This window comes from Aquila chrysaetos, chromosome 5 (assembly GCF_900496995.4).
Source record: "Aquila chrysaetos chrysaetos chromosome 5, bAquChr1.4, whole genome shotgun sequence".
NCBI classification, from domain to species: domain Eukaryota; kingdom Metazoa; phylum Chordata; class Aves; order Accipitriformes; family Accipitridae; genus Aquila; species Aquila chrysaetos.
In genome coordinates this window covers 57,879,924-57,893,697 of record NC_044008.1, presented here as the reverse complement: position 1 = coordinate 57,893,697, position 13,774 = coordinate 57,879,924, and the positions used below count along the sequence as shown (strand labels likewise).

The 13,774-nt window shown below is 40.6% G+C and overlaps 1 protein-coding gene across 12 annotated transcripts in view; it reads left to right on the top strand.

Moving 5' to 3' along the window:
• The window catches only part of CERS3 (ceramide synthase 3), a 50,808-nt gene that overhangs the window by 12,723 nt on the left and 24,311 nt on the right, over positions 1-13,774 (top strand). For 10 of the 12 annotated variants that reach the window (XR_005932354.1, XM_030014099.2, XM_041123405.1 and 7 more), the window contains 5 exons: positions 4,352-4,534; positions 6,139-6,256; positions 8,302-8,420; positions 12,177-12,234; positions 13,125-13,175. Coding sequence is in view for 11 of the 12 variants with exons in the window: in XM_041123405.1 (XP_040979339.1) it covers positions 4,352-4,534; positions 6,139-6,256; positions 8,302-8,420; positions 12,177-12,234; positions 13,125-13,175 (529 nt within the window). In the remaining variant the exon portion in view is untranslated. Of the gene's footprint in view, positions 1-4,046; positions 4,277-4,351; positions 4,535-6,138; positions 6,257-8,301; positions 8,421-12,176; positions 12,235-13,124; positions 13,176-13,774 lie in introns of all 12 variants that reach the window. The other 2 variants (XM_030014100.2, XM_030014097.2) reach the window with 2 other exon arrangements.

Below are 13,774 nucleotides of genomic sequence, written 5' to 3'. Positions count from 1 at the left end.
TCCTCTAGTCTTATGCTGATGTACTAGGGAAACAAACCTGAGTCCCAAGGACTGCAGTCGTAGTGCTTCTCAGAGGCAAGAATTTGTCAATGGCATAAAATGAGCCTGTTGCAAAACGCACTCCACTCACCCAAGTGATGAGAAATGGGTTCTCCCATCTCCCACCCAGATTTCCAGCACTATATGAGACATGCCTGTCTACCTCACCACCGCTGTTCATAGCCCCTGAGTGGCAGAAGGGACAGCTGAAAGACTTCTACCTGTTTATTAGTCCCTTCCCCACAAGGACCCGTGGTGGATGCCTTCCTTTTCCCACTCACACTATGGGTACTTGGAAGAGGCATTCTCAGCGTAAGATTGTACGGGCAAAGGGTTACTGGCCTTTCTAACCTGTTAAGATTTAACAAGCTGCCAAAAATCTTTGGGTTAAAACCAAAACTAAACAGTATAGACAAGTTCATTTAAAGTACATGCAAGTGCTTGAGGTTGGTCTACATGTAATATGTCAGAACAATAGCCCTTGTGGGGGCAAAACCGTTTTTCCAGAAAAAGTAGCACGCAAACAATAATGGGGAAATTTTCACTCCTATGGCACTGGCAATGTGCCTTTAACCTGATGCGGTCTGAAAGCACAGTGTGTGCTCTCTGGCCATTCAATCTCTGCCTGGTGAATTGACATAGATGTAGGATTAAGGGTTCTGAGAAGTCGCTCTCCCACAATTGTCCCAGGCAGCTGGTAATCGGAAGGAGGAGAGGTTAGCAAATGGCAGCTATGGTTTTTCTAACAGGCAAAGCTTGCTAGAGACAAATGGCCTGTGTGCTTGCTATCTGTCTCCTTTTCTCCATCCTCTGGCCTCTTCTTTCGCAATTTACACAGCCGTTGTTTAGGGTCAAAAGGATTTCAAAGTAAATAATGTAGAATGAAGAGGTCGAGTCATAATGTGGAGAAAGCTGATAATGAGGATTAGCATTTGGGACAGTGGTTGCTGTAGATGTGGTGAGTAAACCATGGAGCTGGATCAGTTGTATCGGTGATGCTGTGGGGAGCATTGAAAGAACCTTTTTGACAGAGGGGATGGGGTAATAGATGGGTTCATCTTTAAAAGTGTAATTGAGTTCCAATACTAATTTTAGTCAAGGTTTCTAGGAAGTAACAAGTATGTATTTGTGGAGAAGATGATAAATAAAGCTAGCACTGAGCTATTCCCAGTTAATTTGCCTTGAGTGGTGTTTCCCAAGATTGAGACTTCTGTCGGGTATCAGCTTCCTTTTCATACAGAAAAACATACAAATCATGTGTGGGTTTCATGGAAAGTTTCTCAGCAAGCTGAAAGGACCACAGCTTGCTTGTAGTACAGGAGAAGAGAACCCTGCTTGTATATGATGTATGTGACAAAATAGTATTTATGGAGTTCCTGTATGTTTCAGGATCTCCATGATTTAGAGAGGGATAAAACTACTTAATCACACAGCCACAGCTGTCACTTATTTAAGAGCAAGAGGGCAGAAGGAGAAACTGTAAATGACAACTGGGTCACTGCAGCCTAGGTGTGTTTGGAAAGACTTCCTCACCTTCTAGGTGCTCCAGGAACCTCATGATGAGAACTGATGCTGAAGGGAGACAGGGAAACAGCCCAACTACTTAAACAGCTGCTATTCTGAAGATGGAAATCTCCAAGATTGCCCAGGGAGTGGCCTAATTTGCTGCAGTGAAAACAAGTTGGATGTAGGGTGAACATCCAACTTCAGGGTACTGAAACATAAAAATAGGTTGCAGACAGATGTGGAGTCTCATCAACAGTTTTCTAAGAATTACTTGAACAATGTTCATCAGGGGTGGTCTAATCCCATGTGCCAGGCAAGACCTGGTACAAATATAGGGGATTACAGAAGAAAGTTTCAGAGAACCCACCTTTCTACGAGTCTGTTTGGTGTTTGTGAGGAAGGATTTCTACTGAAATCTGTGGACTCTGGATCAGACCCCAAATCCCAGAATTCCCTTAAATTTTAAGATTAAGCATGTGTTTATGAGCTTAGTTTAGTAGAGGTGTATCAACTAGTTTAAGACCTGAAAAGGTAGTCATATGGTAAAGCACCCATGAGTGGAAGGAAAACATGAATTAGTGAGATCCCAAGAATCCAATACGAAAATATACACTACTGGGTTTTTCTAGGGTTTAAGTGTTTTGGGTGCATATTCAGTCACAACCCATCTCACCATGATCCAACTGTTAGTGCTCTTTCCACTGTCTTATAATAGACTGGCCTATTTTTATTACAGTTACAATTTGTGATAGTTTGCAATGCACAGTCTAGTTTAAAAATATAGATATATTAGGAAGCAGAACTGTGTAATGAGTCTCTCTCCCTGGTCTTCTAGGGCAGTTTGTCTGCAAGCCTTTCTGTCTGACCTAAAATGTCATGTTTCAAAGCCCTGCTTCATTATCATGGCGCCTGCTAGCTGTAGTTAAGGGTCTGTTAGCAGCCCCGTTATAAATCCCTACTTCCAGGATTTTATAATTCAGCAGTTAAAAATTGCTCTAGGCTGAAACTTGGTATATAAAGTCTCAGTGCAGGAACAATTGTTACTTCTCCCTTCTTTATTTTTGCATTTGATTATACACACACAATTCATTCAGTAGGTTTTTACTGTCCCCTTTTGGCATTTAAAAAGATTTAATGGCTGGGTTATTAATATTTCAATACTGACTACTGTGCTTGGCCAGTAAATTGATTCACGGTGTCTGTTAACGCAGTTCTGTTTGATGGATACAAGTCACTGTTTCACAAACCTGCTGCAAGGCTTCAGCTTATGGAAACAGCCCAGCCTAGATCCCAGCAATGGTTCGTTCAGCTGTTGATCAAAGTGGGCTTCAGAGCCAGCCGTGTCCGAATCTGGAAAGCCCGTGTGAGTGCATTAAGCATGGTGTCCTGATCCAGCATGGGTAGAAGCTATATGTGGCTGCAGGCAAAACTAGTGTGGCCCCTGCTCAGATATGGAAGAACGTGAAAGGGCCTGAACTACTGTCTGTCCTCAGCATGATTTGATCTTATCACTTGATCCTATAGAAATATATCGCGAGATCTTCTAATGGGATGTCTAGCGCTATGAGGAGACTTGGTTGAAATTCTCCCAGCTCAACTGTTTCCTCAGCAAAGAAATCGGGGGGGTGGGGGGGTGGGTTTTCTTGGTTTGCAGGAAACTTTAGTATGGAAAAAATTATTTAAATTTATTACTCCTAGAAATTATAGAAAAATTACTTATTTCAGCCTTATGGAAAACATTATACTAACTTCTATTTTTATTCAATTTTAGAATATTTTTATAGGATATATAACATGTTTGTACTGTAAAGTCCTTACAACTAAATGAGGGATAACAGAAATTTCTAAATATATGATGTAGAATGTAAAGGTTAAAAATGAGACTTACAAGAATGAAATGGTTTTTTTTAAGTGAAAACTTTTTTCCTTCAAGAACTGATTTTAGACATTTTGTTCTGATCTAGGATTTAGTCACAGTTAAATCATACAATTTCCTGCAACACCCCAAAAAAGCTTGCTGTGCACTGTTATTTTTATGCTTGGTCTTGTGCACAGGTGTTTGCAAAATCAGGATCAGGGTGTATATTGCTATTAGCATATTAAGTGGCAGTAATTCAATAGCAAAATGTCTTCATTATTATGGAACTGAGTCACCCCCTGAATTTTCTCATTTCTTTTCCACTCTTCCACCCACTTATATTTAATTTATGAAGGCAGCCTAGGGAAGGTATCTGTATGGGTATGATATATTATAAATTATTATTGTAAAAGATTTGGCCAGATACTAAGCAGTCTAGTGTGAATGACTGAAATGAGACAGCAAATTATTTCCCCCCTGCAGAGTTCAAAGACCCTGCATTGCTTTAAACCAGCTCAGAATTTAGCTCTGTTACTTTATCTTCTGCTGGATTATAATCCCACCTGCATGCTTTAAATCAAGGGGGTTTCAAATCCCTTTAACTGATCCCCCCCCTCTTTTTTTTTTTTTTTTTTCCCCTGAGAAAACTGACTTTCCTGGCTAGGTCTGCTGTTGATTTAGTCTGGAGACACCTGAGCATCTCTACAGTGCCTGCAGGCTCTCTGTGGAGTGCCTCTGTTGGACCTGCAATACCAGTGCAACCCATGCAGGCCAGGACAGCTCGTTCTTGTGGGACCCAAGGCTCATCTGCTGCTTGTACCTTATCTGTAGGAAACGTTCTGCCAGCTGGAAACCACTGTTCTACACAAGAAGGTTCAATATGTTTTATTTCATGCTGTTTCTTTTTAATAAGTCAGGAATAATTTTTAATTATCTCTATTTGCTTAGCATGGCGCACATATTAAAGACGCTCAACAGCTGGTTCTGGTGGGAGAATATCTGGATGCCTGTCAATGTCACATGGGCACATTTTGTAGACCGTGATGGACTGGTCTTTCCAAAACCACATCAATTATATGCCACAATACCATATGCTTTTATATTGCTGATTATCCGATTCTTCAGTGAAAGGTAAGAAACATAAACATAATTTTATGTTAATGTTAATCCTTATTAATGCTAAAATTTTTTTAAAAATAAGGTATCTTTAGATCAATGTTCTTATGTTTTTATAAATGAGGATTAGTTGGTGGTTTGCTAGTAAGATCCTAGTACCGATAATAAGGCAGGTGAAAATTTGGGAAATATTTTCATTATTAGGAACATGTGGCTGTGGTCCAATCTAGAAGGAAAATATTTCTATCTAGCTTTTTTACAATGACGTCTGGATAATTCTAATTATCTCCTTTCACTAGAGATACAATTAATGCAAAACCACTTGTGTTTCCTTTTTGGTTTTTCTCCTTTGGTGGAAGGGTAGAGGTATTTCTCCTCCAAACCAAACCTCTCCTTTCTTGGTCCTGCACCAGAACATTTGTGTGAGGCTGATAGATACCAGGTGTCTAGCTATAGCAAAAATAGGCAGACTGGAGGGATCTCGAAGTTTCATGTGAACATTTTATGCAGATCTAGTAATGCTGATTCCTTTTTTTTCTCACTTTGGCACTGAAAGATGGATTGCTTCTGCAGCTGGAATCTTATGGGACAGGCAAGAGGTTGGCTCCACAGAAGAAAGCTACAAAGATATTAAGATTTGCAGTGCTTTGACTTACTTATTTGTGCCTTTTTTGGTTGACTTTCCTTTTTTTGCTCTAAAGAATGTGATTAGTAGGTTTTTATAATTATTTCAGGATAGAATGAGGAAATTTGGAATGTCGTAAGTTGGACAGACTTAAAACAGAACGAGATAAGATCATTCATGTTAGAGATCAAAAGTAATTTGGATCATATGTTTATAACCATTCACAGTGTCTCCTGAGTAAATGCTTGCCCAACTGTGTCTCACTGCACTGCTATTGGAAATCACTCGTGTGAATAATTAGCCCACACATCTGGCCTGCAGTGAATCTACCCATGAATGAGAAAAACTGACCACTGCTATGAGTAACTAGGAATCAGTTGTTGATATCAGCAGGAGTGAGGAAGGCTTTTTCAGAAAAGCCTGCCCAAGTAAAGAGCAAAGCATTTGGTGTGCTCTGCAGCAATTTGTATTTGAAAATGGAGGAGAAAGAGAAGCCTTCAGTCTCTGGGGGAGTTGCTGTGTGCCACAAGCTAGAGGCTGCAAGCCAAATCTAGCGTCTTAGGCACTGGTGGCCCAGTGAAGCAATGTGCTAAGTGACTATCTGCCGCTAGGAGAAAGTATCCCAGCAACAATCTTCCAGCGCACATGGAGTGAGCATCTGTTCTTGTTTCACTCTCCCTTAACTGTTGCTTAATTCCAATATGCCTCTGAAAAACACAAGGACACAAAAATCAGGATCTTCCCTTTAGTTTTATAGCATTTCACAACCACAAACTTGAGTCCTTGGGTCTGCTTTTTTGCATAACTGCTAATATGCTATGGTTCTCTCCTTGGGATTAGCTAGAGGGAGATTCCTTTCTTTCTCAGTGCACTGTCATATCCTATGGCTGATTAAGTTGCTTCAGATTAATTTTCTTCATATCCTGGCATGAGAATAGCTAAGGTCTTGTAACTGTGTTGTATTTCTAAAGTTTTTCACGGTATGTCTTTTCAGATATGTTGCTATACCTCTAGCAAAAGCCTTAGGTATAAAGAATGTAAGACGTGTGAAGCCACAGCCTAATCCTGTTTTAGAGAGTTATTTCCGGGAGTGCTCAAAACATCCATCCCAAGTAAGAATTCTCATTCTTTTAAGCTAGTTTTGGTTTTGGAAAATCCCAAGTCTTACTGCTTCAATCAGCTATCAGCAATGACATCATGGGATGAGTTCCAGCTGATTGACAGATGACTTTATTTGGGTTTTTGTTGTTGTTCTGCTGACAAGGGTATATGGCATCCAAAACAGAAAATATGTTTAAGATGTTTAATTTTCTGGCATGCTGTTCTAGGTTAGACTGTTAATAATATTTCCAGTGAAGATCAGTATTCCATCTTTAACTCATTCTGCCTGGAGAAAACATCAGCTGACATCTATTGTTGGAAAGTGGTATCATATTTATTGCAAGCAATAATATTGGAACGCTGGCATGGAAGCCTTTTGATCTGTTATATTGCTGCATACTTAATCCTGGCTTATGTGAGAAAGAAAAGCAATCTTTCTATTACCTTGCTGTTTGTTTTTAAAATTGAACAAGAAAAAAACAATAGCCAATGTTTATCATCTCAAAAAATGAGGTAACTTGATTGTTGATGGGAAACAGGTACTGTGCTGTGAATGCAGCCTCAGAAAGTTCAGTTGCCTAAGTAGTTACCGAACAATTGCAGTGTTCCTACACTGTTTTTGAAAAGAAATATGTTCTTTCTAGTAACGAGGGGTATTGATAATTATTAATATGTGGAACTTTGCTTTCTACCCCTAACACTGCAATTCTCTTACTGTGTCTTTTGCCTGATATCATCAGGAATAGATGTATTCGTGTTCACATATAAGCTCTTCTCTATCTGGGCAAGTATCCTGATCTCTCCGTTTCATACCTTCCTTCTGCACAAGTACAGTTTGACAATTAATCTCTGAAAGGAAGCACAGCATTTTTATACTCGTCGGTACATGGGAAAGATTCAGGCTGCCTCCTTTAGGTGTCCAGTTTGGGGACCGGTGTGCCTGAGAAAACATGCAGAGGTCTGGCTGGGGTTTGAGGGCATCTAGGCTCCATTGTCTGTCAAAACAAAGTCATTATTCCTGCATGACAATTAAAGAGCTCTCCATCCAGGAGGACGGGCTGAACACAGGCCATTTGCACTAATGCCCTCCCTGGCCGCTGAGGTGCCTTTGCTCACATACCAGAGCTTTCTCTGAGGGTGGGAGACAAAGTGAACTGGACTTAGCTTGGTAGAGACAGCGCTACTGCCACCCACTATTTGCATACTAGCTTTGCAGGGAAAGAGCTTCCCCAGGGATGATTCAAATACTACCTCTGCTCCTGCAGCAGCCCCAGGGGAGGTCAGCCCACACCTTTGCACCTTGGGATGGAGGAGAGGGAGGAAGTCTACAGGCTGCTGCACAAGGGGCACTGGGCACCCAGAAATGCAAGTGTCGCGCTGCCCTGTGGTTAGCACATGCTAGCATGGCTGCATGGCAGAGCCGCTTCACCTTCAGAGCACACATAAAGCAGAGACACCTGGTTGTTGTACTTGATTCCAGGCAATGCTCTAGTGGTATTTTATTTCTAGGTGTCAAAAGGCAGTCTGGATTTTGCTCAGTAAGATTAACTGACTTGCCCTGTACCACAGAAGTACATTGGATTTGAGAAGAGAGCTCATGTCACCTTAATTCCAGGCCTGCATCTCACCTGTGAGAGTCATTTAAATATAATCTAATAATTAATTATAATTAGGTAAAATATTAGATACAATGTCCATGTGTGCTGATACATGGCACTTCCCCCTCCAGCCCAACCTCTTGCTTAGCAGTAGAAGTTGCATCTTTGAAACTATCAGAAGCCACCAGAAAGACCATAGCACAGTTTGGGGATCTGTACGTTTCATACCTGCTTTATTTATATAAATTAGTGTATGGAAAATCCAGGGTTTCTGTGAGCGTCACTCAAAAATCAAACCAGGAAGCCTGCAAGGTAAACCCCTATAGATAGTTACTATTAGTAATGTTTTTAAATGAAGACCTTGCAACAGTGGGAAGCTGATCTGTGAACTACAAAATAAATGAAAATGACATTGGAGTGCATCTTGTTGCTAACACTATTCCTTCCATTTTTGGCAGTCAGAGATTCAAGGCCTTGCCAAAAAGTGCAACTGTACTGTCCGTTTGGTGGAAAAGTGGTTTAGGAGACGGCGAAACCTTGAGATCCCAACAGTGCTTCGGAAATTCCAGGAAGCTTTGTAAGAAAAGACAATGCTTTTGATGATTATTATTGGGGTTTACTCTTTTGAAAAAAATGATGGGGGCCCTCCAGTGCCTTTTAAGGGGGACTCATTTCCAGAAAGCTGAGTCTGTCTCGTGAGTGTTTTGGTTTGTGCATACACAAACAAACTGAAAGGATCTAGTAGCATTTCTCCAAATGGTGTGACTTTAAAAGATTAGGTTAACAGTTTCTCTGGAAAAAAAACTGTAAAAATATTCTACAGTTTTCTTCATTGTGTAATAATGGACTTATTTGTAGGCTTCTGCTACATAGTGCTTAATGAAAACATGCAGAGAATAGGAAAATATTTTTCAGTCTGCCAGTAATCATAGGTGAACAAAAATGCTTACTCACTCTTGTTTATGTATGTACCCATACTGTCATTTTGGGACGCTATTATGTGTACAGAAATCAGTTCAAGCGCAGGAGTCATGGGACCCTAACTAAATGATAGGTGTCACAGCTTTGAACATGGAGTACTGTGCAAAACATGAGCTCAGATATGCTGGTGAGAGTGGGCCATTGAGCAATTTTGAGTGTTAATAATGAATATGTAAAAAGTTTCAAAACCTCCTGCATATGATTGAAAACTGGGAAAGTGTTCAAGAGTCTGATTTTTCACAAATGTGTGAGAACTTCCCCATACCTCAACATTTTACTATTTAACTATTCCAGTGTTACCCAAAATCTTAAACAAATTGCAAATTCCCAAATGGGCATGGCTTTACTTACATAGCTCATCCCTTTTGGATACTGAAATTAACTGTACCAGTGTAAAACACTTTCCTAATGTCCTGCATATTTAGATTTTCACTAGCATAATTCCACTGGCAAAAATTCATGTTTATAGTATTTAACCTCTTAGTGTAGATTAGCTTAAGGAATGAGGTTTAAAAGTACAGCTACGAAGCTCAAAGTTGAGTGTTTTAGCAAGGTTATTTTCAGTGTGAATCAGTATGATAATGTTTTGATGATGTTCTCTGTTGGGCATAAATCCACTTGAGAGACATGGATGTGTCGCTCTGAAGTCTGAGTTGAGTAAACTCTCCTGGCAAACTGACATCCATGGTTTATTTCTGCCACTGTTTTGTGGATCAGTTAACTTTGTTTTACAAGTGACAGTAAGATTTCCTGCTATTGATTAAAGACCTGCATGCCATGGATCCATGTCTCTAGTAATACACAGCCAAAGACTGAAATTAAAACTTGCTTGGCAGCTTGAGTGAAAATGAAGCAAACAGGTTTCTCTTGTGTAATTTTGTGAACCTTGCTCTGCTCTTTGTCAGTGAATTTAATTGGATATAATTCTCAAGGCAACAAATGAGGAACAGACTTATTCCACGCTAGTATTCGGTGTTATGAGTATAATGAAATTTTTGAAAGCCTGCAATCTCCAGGATCATTTTTTCTGAATCACAAGGAAAATCTGATGAGCCGGATCTAAACCATACTTAAGCTATTAGTGCTCCCAGTTAAGCAACACTGGGGTTTGGAAAGCCCTTTGCATGAAACCTTCCCTGCCTTACAAGACTTACCAGCCTTGAACTTCATCTACTAAATTCTTTTTTGTTAGACTCAGTTCAAGCGAAAAGATTCCTGAAGTTAAATCAGAAAATCCTTTTGCATAGCTGTTGTTCAGTGCTCTCCGTGGTGGCCGGGTTCAGAGCTTAAAAGGCACTTGGGTAAAATTCGGTGAATTTGGATGGGTTTTACTTCAGGTTTTGTTCACCAAATTCATAAAGAAGCTTGGCTAAGTGCAAAATGAGGTAGTTCGCTGGCAGTCTTGCACATATAATGAGTTCATCTGAAGCCCTGACTGTTTATTGCCAAGTGCATTCAATATATATTTGTAGGGCTGGGCTAATAGCACAGTCTTGTTAGGGGCTCTGTGCTTTGGATCTGATTCAGAAAACCGCTTACACTTTATAATCAACACAGAATCAGTCCCACTATATCCACTGGACTACTCACACCTCCCTTGCTTGAAATAGGAGGCATGAGGGCAGAATCAACCCATGTGTAAAGTCTGTCCCATGTCACAGTGTTTTTCCTACCATCTTTTGGTTAACTCTGAGCCAGGTATTACTTCTGGGTTCCACCCTCCCCTTCCATTTGCTCTCCTAATTTCCACCATGTACCTTTGAATTTTTCTGTCTGCACAGTGGGTGTTCTGAAGTGTTATTTTTATATCACCTGAGGAAAGATGCTTTAAAGTTGAAAAGTAAAATGATTGTTTATTACCAGTGTATCAAGTGGCAATTTTGTAATTGTTTTCTTGACTTCTTCCACAGGCGTGAGACACATTATCTTGTCTAGCCTCTGCCTTTCCATGTCTTCATCTTTTGTTTGTTTGTTTTTCTTGTAAAATGCTGGCTCAGTCTTTGAACATCTCATTCTTTCACCTGGGATATCAGCCTCCAGGTAATGTAGGGCTCAGAAAGGAGGGGCTGCTTTTACCAGACAGGTTCTCATCATCTTCTCTCGTATGGCACTTCATTAATGTTTGCCAAAGACCACAATTTCATTTTTATACGTCTCTCAATCCATTAGTACAGTGTTCTTCTTGAAGCGCTCTCTCCTTTTTAGTAAATTCAGGTTTTCTGGGAGGCTGTTTGCTACTCTCCTCCAGGATACCTCTTGTTCTCACCAGGTTTGGGGCCATGTGCCTGTCCCTGTGATTGTGACCTTTTTTAGCATGTGAAGTCCTGCAGTGTATTCCTACTGATCTTGAAGAGCTGCACTGGGAAAGGTCAGGCTTGCTGCTGCCAAGGGGAAGAGCAGAAAGGAAGTTTTCCATCACCTGTAGAGGTGGGAGTGGGAATGCTCTGGCTCTGAGTCTCCAGCCGCACCCAGTCCCAGGAACGATACCTCCCACGCAGGTTCCAGTCATTACAACGCTGATTGTGGGCTCCACATCACAGCATCCTGCTCTTACATATGTGACCAACAGCGTAGTTTGCTAAGATACACAAGAACTTTTTTCCTTTTGCTGACTTAGCAGATCGGTAGTGAAAACCTGAAAATTTTACCTGCCTTGATGGATATCCATTTAAGCCGCAAAAAGCTTACATCAGGCTAAATGCTGGCAAACCTAGTCAAAGATTGAGGTTTATAGTTAATTCAGACCTCTGTAGTAAGACATAAACTAATCCAGTAGTTGTTCTAAAGTTCCATAGGGCTCCCCTGTTTTCAGTAGTCGGTGTTGAGAGATAAAAAGAAATTAACCCAGCAATTGAAACAAGTCACTGTTGGTGCTCACAGCATTGACAGTGTTTGATCAGATTGGAAAGTATGTGCCACATGGCTGAAAGACCTTCTGGAGTCAGGGAACTGTGAGATGTTCTTAGTCCAGTGTGAATATTCTAGAGGGATTGATGTAGCAGGAAAGGTTGGTGTTATCAAACATTAATTTTTAGGGAATTTATTACATTTGCTGTGACCATTCTCTTGATCAGCTCATACCTGGCCGGAAAATTACTGCTATAATCACGATCAAGATATCTGTGTTTGTGATAATGTACAATAACTTACTACTTTAGCAATTAGTCCAAGCTTAAGTATTTAAATATTAATAATTCAGATATAGTTAATATGTGACAACCCTTAATGTAGAGTATGAGCACATGTTTACATGAAGATTGTGATATACAATGATTTGCAGTAATTCTGGCTCTGGACAATATCTATAAAAAATGTAATGCTTTGTTCTTATTTTTTCATTTTAATTTTACAGCTGGCGATTTTCATTCTATCTTACATCCTCCATTGCTGGATTTATATTTCTGTATGATGTAAGTTAATTTTTCGAAGGATTGATATTCTCATATTTTTAACAAAGTGAGGACTGGTTTCTAGATCTTCTTGAAGCCCCTTGAAAGCCTCACTAGTTTCAGTGGCTCTTTGGGTTCAGATCTTTGTGTGTAATCTAGATGATAGGCTGCAATATGCGCTGAGGTTTTACTTAATTTTTAAATTATCTTTTGAACTTCTATGATAAAGTAATTTATGAGTAATCAGTATTTTTAAGGCAAGTTTTAAGAAGTCACACAAATGGTTTTACAACATGCCTTGTTAACACCTACAAATGCATCACATGGCTATGCTTTTCTCAAAGGAGGCCATAAACCTTTTCTGGCAGCACTTTTGGGGGTCACAACAATGGTGTATTTCAGGGCTATTTATTGAGGTGTCGCTCCTGAGTCAGAAGTTGGGAATAACAGAAAGAGTGCTGCTTGTTACTATGTGAGCACTCCCTGGGATATCGTTAATGCTTCTCCTGAGCAGCAGAACAGTTCTCAGTGCGTGTATGTTCTTCTGGCTCTTCTCCCCAAACACTGTTTATCATTATGAACCACTGGTGTGTGTGGCTGGTAAACACAGCAAAATCTAATCACTGTGGCAACATATCTTGAGTAATTGCAGTAATAAAACACACACCCACTGCTTTGGATGATGAAATGATGACCTGGAATGTTTCAGGTGTCCTGACAAAGAAGCCAAAAAGCTGGGACCAATATAATAAATCTGAGATGTAAGAACCCTTTAGAAATTGGTGGAGAACAGTTATCAAGACTATAGGTTCTTCACCAGCTGCACTAGAGAAATTTTAAGTATTGAAGATTTTGAGTTAAGATGACTTGTTGCTCAGCTGATCAGTCTCTGAATCATCTGTCTTCCCCAGAAACCTTGGTTTTATGACATATGGCAGTCGTGGGTTGGCTATCCATTTCAGGTGAGCTTTTTGGCATTGGGCCACTGGCCTCGAGGCATTCCAGGTATTTCCCTATTGAAAGGGGTAATCCACAGAAGCGCTTCCCAGTGGGCACCACCTAGAGAGGTGGGGCACCAAATCCATTTGCTCTTCCTCGGTACCTCCTGCTGACTGTTGCAGGACTTATCTGTGATCTGCTTGTGCTGCAACTCTGCCCTCCAGCCAGACCACTGTTATTTCCACTCACCCCAGGCTCCCAGTTGTGCACAGTAGATGCCATCTGTGTTACAGGGTTCAGTGCAGAACCCCTAAGCTTGCACCAGGCCTCACGACACTTCAAGGCACTGCAGAATAGCATTATGCAGAGGGTTATGCTGAACAGCCCTGGTGCTGTGTGCCTGCTAGGCCTTATTGCTCAGTAGGGCAGGTGGAGGGAGTGCTGCAGTGATTTGGTTTGGCATAATGTGTATCCCTGCTCTCTGGATCTCTGCTCAATGCTCTGGTTGTTCCCAAGGCTCTTGTTTCTTCTTGAAATATTTTACTAACAGTCCCATAACAGATGACTCCAAGCAAACTGCCTTCTTGCCCACCTGCCAGAGGTTCTTATGTGCCCCTCCCTC